Below are 9,196 nucleotides of genomic sequence, written 5' to 3' on the forward strand. Positions count from 1 at the left end.
TTTGATATAATTTTTTTCCGTATCTTTTACTTATATTCTTTAATTTCTTTATTTTTATGTGTTTTTGTACTTGAACCGAAATAATAAACGCTTAAAACTTGATCTTGAAAAAAAAAATCAACTTTTGAATTAATCTAATATAAGTAACACCTTAAAGAAAATATATAGTATATATATATATATATATATATATATATATATACATATTGTATAAATTTGACCGTGTATTCTAAATTAAATTGAAAGAAGGCCGAGAAACGGTCAAAGCAGTATCTTGATGCTTACTGATATTTCTGTGTGAATTTTATATACATATTCTCGAACTAATTTCTTGAACTGCGCGCCGTTACTTTCGGTCATAACGTAACTCTTGTTTGAAACAGAATAGTAATATTGCGTTATTAAATTGATAATCAATTTAATAAATACTGATGCTTACTGCCATCTAATAAAATTCCTCTTACCCACGATGCGACATAAAGAATTATTTGTTCCAAAAAATATTACCTCCAGACTGACTATTACCGCATCCTGGCTGAGGTAATATTTTGAAGAAATGATCTGGTTTCTTAATATAACATTGATTTACTACTAATCAAGTTCTGCTCTACAGGTAAATGATATTGCATATTTGGAATTTTATTGTTCAAGCTTGATTTAATAAATCATGCTTGCTGGCAAGCTTCTTGACTTTTCCTTCTTCTCTCTACCCCTTTGTTGAACTTACTTTAAAGGGAACAAAAATATTTTTTTAATAAAACGTTTAAACCATCCAAAAGTATATGCAGCAAAAGTTTAATGCCATTGTCTTTCCAAATAATTTTAAGTTTCATAAAACAGACTTAAAGTGACTAAAATGACTAATGGGATCATAATGATGTAAATACTTGGCGTACTCGGATTGCATCAATTAATATGATGAATTTAAAATGCGGACATGCCAAGTTTTTGTTTCAATATGATCTCATTGGTCATTTTAATCACTTTACTGTTTTATAAATATTAAAATTATTTGGAAAGACAATGACATTAAACTTTTGCTGCATATACTTGGGCATTATATTTTTGGATGGTTTAAACGTTTTATTAAAAAAATATTTTTGTTCCTTTGCCTAATCAAATACTTGACAACTTGTATGATCTCATATTTGTTTTTGGATAACTTTTATTTGTTAAAATAATATTTTTAGTTTAGGAAAAATGTAATGTACAATAGTTTTTTATATACTTGGAGTAAACTTTTTTTTAAAGAGTTTTTGTTAATTAATTTTATGAGAAAATTTAATACAACGAGTTCTGCATGTTGATTCTTAGTGCCTTTCTTTGAATAGAATATAAATATAATAGTGTATAATACATAAATAAATGTCATTACATATGTACTTCTGCCTATTGTATACTTGCTCTTTCAACTTGACATTGCAGAATTATAATCATTTCCTGTTGAAAACGATTAGCTTACGGCTATAAAACGATTATAATTCAGCTTGTGCGTTAGTAGGATTAAACGTTTATTCGCATTCTATCTATATCGAAATAACAAAGGTGAATAAATCATCAAAAGTCAATAATCAAGTTTAATACCTTTAATACCTTTATCTTTAGTTAGTTGTTTATGTGTTAGCCTTGCTTTAAAAGTAATAAACAAGATGAAAACTGATCTAACCAAATCAATTCCTGCATTTTACGTTGGACAAAGTATATTTTTGACAGGTCCTACAGGATTTTTGGGTAAAGTATTTATTGAAAAGATATTGCGATCTTGTCCTGATGTTCGTGAAATATTTTTGTTGATGCGGCCGAAAAGAGGATTAACTATCAATGAAAGGCTTCATAAAATATTAAATTTGCCGGTAAGTTAGTTATAAATAAATTTTTGTAACAATGTATTTTTTTAAGATTTTAAAATTTTTTAAAATATTATTTAATTATTTGACAAAAAGAATTTTTTTGTAAATACTATTGCAATGTCGTCACTCATAACTAAAGAAAAAATATTTTTAGTAATAATATTTATGAATTGTATATAAATTTTGTAAGTAGTAGGGTATATTATTTAAAATATTTAAAATATTTAAAATATTTAAAATATTTTATTTATTTGTCGTAAATTTATTAACAATAAATCAGGAATTATTATTTTATAAATTAATATAGAAACATTTTTTAAAATTATAACGTTCTTCTATTTCTAAAGCTATTTGAAAAATTGCGTGAAGAGAGACCTTCGAATTTCGAGAAATTAATTCCGGTTTCTGGCAATGTTAGTGAAAAGGGATTAGGTTTATCTGCTGCGGATAGACAAATGCTGATTGAAAGAGTAACTATAATAATCCATGCAGCAGCGAGTGTGAGATTTAATAACAGTTTAAAATATGCCATATTTGCCAATGCCAGATCAACAAGAGATATTTGTATTTTAGCACAAAGTATGAAGAATTTAGTGGTAAGTCAGAAATAGTAACTGAGGTTGTGTGCATTTAAGTAACTCATTTTATCACATAATTATACGTTAATGTAACATTTTCTAACAATAACTCATATTCGACAAGATATTTTAATTACAAATTTTCTTCAAAAATACTAGCTAATCAAGCTTAATAATAGTTGAAATATGATGAATATAAATGAAATATTATAATGTTCTAAATTAATATAACATATTTATTTTATTATTATTATAAGAGCTTTCTTACACTGAAGAAAATTTTAAAAATTTATAATTTTAAAACATTGCTCTTGTTTGTTAAAGGCATTAGTGCATATTAGTACAGCATTCACACACTTGAGTGAACCATTAGTAGAAGAAAAAGTGTATCCACCAGTAACTGATTGGCGGAAGATGATCGAAATGGTTGAATTATTGGATGAATATACTTTAGACATTTTTACGGCTAAGTAAGTTATAAACGAAATATTATATTTATAAATTATGTATAGATAAACGCACAGAATATATAATTTTTTCATTTTATTTACATCGTGTTTTTAATAATTTTTTAATTTTTAATTCTGTATGCACTTGAAATTATGTTCAGATGTTTAGATTATGCACCCAATACATATATTTTTTCAAAAAACCTAGCGGAAAATATAATACAAGATTATTCTTCCTCCTTACCTTGCGCGATTGTAAGACCTTCTATTGGTATGTAGTCTTGTTTTAATTATTACAAATAAATATTAGTTTTAATGCATTATTGTGAGATAAATATTTGTCTTCTGCACTAATAAAATAAAATAACTGTACTGACAAGTGACGACATACAATTCTTTCTAAAAATAATAATAGCATTAAAAGTACGTAGTAAGAAGAAATGACAGATGTATACATATATCTTATGTTTGAACATATTTTAGAAGATAATTTGCTTTCATTTATGTATTTATGGAATGTAATAATTAAATGGATCTTTGAGTCATGTTATGTTACTTATACGCAATAAATAAATTAATGTTTGATGTTCATTATTAAGATTTTATGATTCTCTTACCTCATTTCGATTGAAAATATATATTAGTTGGTAATTATTTTTTAGTGATGCCATCGCTGGAAGAACCTGTCCCAGGATGGATAGATAACGTTTACGGTCCAATAGGACTTTTCATTGGTGGTGGAAAAGGAATAATACGAGTAGCTTGTGTAAATAAAAATGTTAATCAAAATGCAGTACCAGTTGATATTGTCATCAAAGCTATAATAATCGTATCTTGGAAGCTGGGATTAACCACGTATGATTATTAACATATACATGCATGCATCTTTAACTGTATTAAATTATGTATGTGAAAATGTATTTTCTGTATTTGGAATTTTAATCCATCTTTACAATATAATTGTAAGCTATTTGTTTATTTAATCTTGTTTTTGTTTATTCTATAATTTTGTTTATTCTATAGAATAAAATGCTTAGTCAAATACAAGAGTAGATGTAGATGCTAATATTATGCAATATTTAGAGTATTTGTTTAAAGATTTATTTAATATTTATAATAAAAATTTCAATGTCTATTTCTATATTTTCGTATAATTGTTAAATTTTCTTTAGCTTGAATTAAGGAGATTTGCACGTAAAAAATGGAAAACCTATTTTTGGAATAAATCTACATCTTTTTTTTCATGTAAAATAAAATTGACAATTTTTAAATAATTTAATAACGATTTTTTTATGTATTTATATTTTTAATACTTAATTTGTGAAAACTTGTTAAATAATTAATATACTCTAAATGGAAATTTGTCAAATAATTTATTAATTATTTAATCTCGTTAATAATATTTTGTGTGTTTTTATATAATTCGAAATTTAGCAAATATCTTATTTCTCAAATTTAATACATATTGAACAATTCTACAATTTTATGTAGATATTGACAACTTAATATTTACTTTTTAAATTTATTAATTATAATATATAATTTTGTTTGTTATTAGCTTAACAGAAGATTCCACTACTTTTGTACTAAATTGTGTAAATCAGAAAGTTTTGACATATCAAGATGGTATAAAGATGTTATTCAGTATTACAAAGAAGGAGGTGCCTTTGGAAGGAATTATCTGGACTCTCCATACAATATTGACCGATAATTTTATTTTGTTTTATATATTAACAATATTATTGCATATTATGCCAGCTATATTAATAGATTTGGTTTTGAAACTCTCTGGACGTCGACCTAAGTAAGTCTTAAATCAAATATTTAATTAACTAACTTAACTTATCAAATGTATATTACTTGCGCATATATTTGATTCAATCGCAAGTTGTAAATATTTTACAAATTAAAACAATGTATTTTCTTTTTAGAAAAATATATATTTTTTATCATTTTGTTTACATCTTTTTTTTTCTTTTTTTAAATCTATTATTATCTCTACTCTACATGTTTAATAGAGACATTGTTTGTATATAATACAATACGTATCTATAAAAATATATAGGATGTCCGATAGTTATTGACACAACGCTTGCAGAGACATATAGAACGACTAAACTTAGCAAAAAAGTCCTGCGCCATTTTGCGATCTTCACAATAGTTATCGAGATATTAATTTATAAAGATCACATTTTATAAAGATCCGAATGTGGTGAGATACGACTGCAATCCGCAGTGAGCGGTCGTATCTACATAGCATAGCGCGCGGCGTGGAGTAGAAGTATCTCGCAACGCGTTCACATTCAACGATCTTTATGAATTAATATCTCGATAACTATTGCGAAGATCGTAAAATGGTAAAAGATTTATCTGCTCAGTTTAGTCCTACCTCCTGCAAGCGTTGTGTCAATAATTATCGGACACTCTGTATGTGTTCTTGCCAAAATTTAGCTTATTGTACTTGCGAATTCTGAATCTACAGATTGAGTAATATGATTGAAGTCGTGTCTTTATAACTAAACCGTGTTAATCAGTAACATACAAAATAGGTTAGTACAATTGCAGAGAAGACTATATGTGGCCAATCGTGCTGTGAGTTATTTTTCGTTCCATGAATGGAAATACAGCAATGCAAATTCATTGGCTCTGATATCCTCAATACCACCTGACAACCTTGATATGTTTTCTATCAACTATTCCTATGTTGATCTTAGAGCGTATTGCAAGTAAGTATTATATTTTTAATTATAAATGACAATAATTACGATAAAAACAATTTGAAGCTGATAATTGTTTATCTTATGATATGAAGGAACAGTGCCATTGGTGGCAAAACGTTTCTTCTTCACGAAGACATGAATCGATTAGCTGCAGTTAGAGCACATAGTGAAAGGTATAAGTAGTTCATAATTTGTATTTATTATAATTTATATATATTAATTTATATTTGTGTGACGTTAAAAAAATTGACTATTAGACAATATGTAATAAGTAAAAATTGAACGTTTCATCACTTCTCGGAAAGTAACGAATAAAGCGAATCTATTGTACAAAAAGATATGTAAATATATAATTTATGACAATAATTTCATACAAGGTATATAGTAAGTAACGAGAGAGAAAAGAGCCATGTACGGCCGAGGTTGGATGTCGGTTGCTAAATAATATTCTTTATTTTCAAATCTTTTAGATTTCAGCTATTGTAAATAGCGTGCCGATTACTGTCAGTCGTTAAGAATGCAGTCATAACTCAAAGTTGAAATATTACATATTTATTAAATTGATCTTCGATTCGATGATAATGCTAACAAGCATTTTAAAACACTACTGTATAACGACATATTGCGAAAAATATTACCTCAGCCAGGATTCAAATGTGGATTCATACTTGATCCTATCCGAGACAGATGTCTTATCTATTCGACTATTAAGGTTATATGCTCACTGGTATATATTTATTGCAATAATCAATTTTTATAATGAATATAGACCCCCCCCCCCCCCCCCGGAGAATATCGAGAGATACCTGGTTTGAATCTCGGCTGAGGTAATATTTTTTGCAATTAATTCTTTACAATGTTTTAAGATACTTGTTAGCATCATTGTCGAATCGAAGATCAATTTAAAGCTATGTAATTACGTATTACTTCAGTTTTGAGTTATAACTACGTTCTTAAAGACCGACAGTAATTGGTGGTCGACGGTTTACAATAGCTAAACACTAACAATAAGATTTGAAAATTAAGAAATTATTAGGCAATCAACATTTAACCTCACTCGCATTTAACTCTTAATTTTCTCCCCTTATTATTTGTTATACAATTTATATTTATACATATTTTTGGCAATCTTAGATAGATATATTAAAAATTTCAAAACTTTTATTATTATAAGTTTAATATTATATTTATTGTTTCGGCAAAGTGTAAGATATTTTTAATAATTATTTATAGTAAAATATTTATCATAAATTATTGCTGTCGATATGTATTGTATGATATAAATTAATCGGAATATGTCACAAAAGAGAAGTTAAGATCTTACCATCGATACATTTTAAATAATAAAATACAATGTATATTCATTTTCCTGTTAAAGTATAATCGAAATAATGAAAAAATATATACATTTATTAATCGTATTTAAGCAAATTATTTAAACAAATTTATTTTATTTTTTATTTTTATAATCCTATTTTAAAAATAAATTAAGTTTATTTTATTTTTAGAGTGTACCTGTTTGTCAAAGTATTGAAAACTATCATATCTATTGGAGTACTGTGGATAATATATAAATGGATCTATTTTAATATATTATAAAATTGCTGATTCTTCTCCATGTTTATCAAACTATAATTTATGATGGTCAAACACATGTAACACACAGACAGTTTTTTAATTAAAAGATCTTTCTCTTTATAGACTTAATGTATTTTCAAACGGAGATACTTTAGTTTCTGTTAGATGTTAAATATTACGTATATTTATGTATATACTAAAGATATCAAATAAAATGCAATTTGCATAGAAAATTGTACATATTTATAATATCTAATACAGTAATCGGCATTGTTTGCAACTTTCGACGAAATTTCCATGTCGACGTCCATAGTCTTACTTTTTGCCGATTACGTAATAACAATGGCTGTCCGATAGCATGTAACTAAGGTCCGCGACGCTTGATCTCACTACAATTAGTGGCGGCGATATCATATGATAGAATTGTAACTCTTTCTTTTTATTATTCGACACGTGTTGTTACGAAAATCTAGCCGAAAGTTGCAAACTTTGGAGTTAGCGTGGCTGTTAACGTTTAAGCCAATAATATAATATTAATTTTAGAATTAAATTAATGTTTCATAGACATGTACATATATTTACAGCTTACTAATAGTTAATTTTTTTTTAAACTGCATTTTTTATAGCTAAATATCCGTATTCAATTATCCATAAAGATGGTATAATTATAAAAGAAATTATAATATTGCGTGTATATATATGTATATGTATATTATATTGCAGCATTATAAGTATTTATATAAAAAAAATTATGATTTTAATAACGTATTATTCATATATTTATGTTAATAATGAATTTATCTCAATAGTCGATACATCAAAACACTTCAATTACCTCCAGGCCCCTCGGGTCGCTTTAATTTTCGCACGAAAATTTGTCCAGGATTGATCGACGTTCTTTAATAATATCTCATTGGTGCTAACGGCGACAATGGCTATACGCTCGAGCGGTGCGTGATGCTAAATTCTCGCTATATAAGTCTCGTTTCTTCTTTTTTTATCAGAACGAAATTTCTTAATTAAAAAAAATGAATTTTTGTGTGTGTATGTATATATATATGTACGTACGCGTGCATGTATGCTGCATACATATATGCATGAACAGCAAGCGGTGTATGTATGATACAAAATCGCGCCTTGAGATATAACATTAGTATCAACAATGAAAATGTATCCTGTACCAAAACAGCCAGTATTGATTAATTTTGTAGTACTGACTTAGAACACATATTTGTTCTAAGGGTATCATAACCAGGGCAACCAAAAATACGCTTAGAGCATTTTTTTTGTTTGACTAATAAAAAAATAAACTAGATATAAATTTGTTTCATAAAAAATTATGTTTTAAGCCCTATTTGTTATAGCATATTTTTGCATATTTCACACATAAGAACATATTTTTGCATATTTTACTTATTTTTATTGTACATTTCACATTGTTTTCTGATTTAAGTTTACGATTAGTTTTTTCTGACATAATAATAAACAGGCCTAAAATAAATTTTTTTTAATCAAAAATATGCTGCAGCATATTTTATATTTTTGAAAAAAGAATTTATTAGAACCGTGTTCCAATATATACTGCCAATCTGTAATTTACGTTACGTATACTACAAATTTTCAGTATTGGCAGTGTATATTGGAACACGGCCTAAATAAATAATGCTGCGGTGTATTGCGCAGTGATGCTAGGAATGACGAAATCATTAAGGCTCCTAAAAGTCGAGTTAAAAAAGTATACACACAGGGCTGCGTTCGGATTCCCCGCTGGGTGCATCCAGGTATTATTCTATCCTTGTTTAACATTCGGTGAACAACAAGGATAAAATGATATCTGGATGCACTCAATATTATTACGAAAAATAGTGGTTTTGCTATTTTAAAAGCAATTTCAGCACGCTTGACTGGAGTATCTTCTGATTCTATCTTAAAATTGCCGTGTTACCTGCGTTGAAGCCTCTTTTCCCCAATGTTTAAAAATTCATATCTTCCAGAAAAATAAAGATATAAGATCGGAAGAG

General features: G+C 27.1%; 1 protein-coding gene across 2 annotated transcripts; it reads left to right on the forward strand.

Annotated features, from left to right (window-relative positions):
- Nucleotides 1-1,496: 1,496 nt before the first annotated feature.
- LOC105457937 (fatty acyl-CoA reductase 1-like) lies at nt 1,497-7,408 on the forward strand. 2 transcript variants are annotated; one of them, XM_011702910.1, is made up of 10 exons: nt 1,497-1,545; nt 1,625-1,853; nt 2,198-2,446; nt 2,753-2,898; nt 3,039-3,148; nt 3,540-3,732; nt 4,436-4,681; nt 5,427-5,603; nt 5,690-5,770; nt 7,106-7,408. In XM_011702910.1, the coding sequence occupies exons 2-10, from the start codon at nt 1,650-1,652 to the stop codon at nt 7,194-7,196; spliced, it is 1,497 nt and encodes a 498-aa protein (XP_011701212.1). In that variant the 5' UTR covers nt 1,497-1,545; nt 1,625-1,649; the 3' UTR covers nt 7,197-7,408. The 2 variants fall into 2 exon arrangements, with proteins under 2 accessions (XP_011701212.1, XP_011701211.1); XM_011702909.1 differs by having other exon boundaries at nt 1,503-1,853.
- The last annotated feature ends 1,788 nt before the right edge of the window (nt 7,409-9,196 follow it).

This window comes from Wasmannia auropunctata, unplaced genomic scaffold (genome assembly GCF_000956235.1).
Source record: "Wasmannia auropunctata unplaced genomic scaffold, wasmannia.A_1.0 LD334880.1, whole genome shotgun sequence".
NCBI classification, from domain to species: domain Eukaryota; kingdom Metazoa; phylum Arthropoda; class Insecta; order Hymenoptera; family Formicidae; genus Wasmannia; species Wasmannia auropunctata.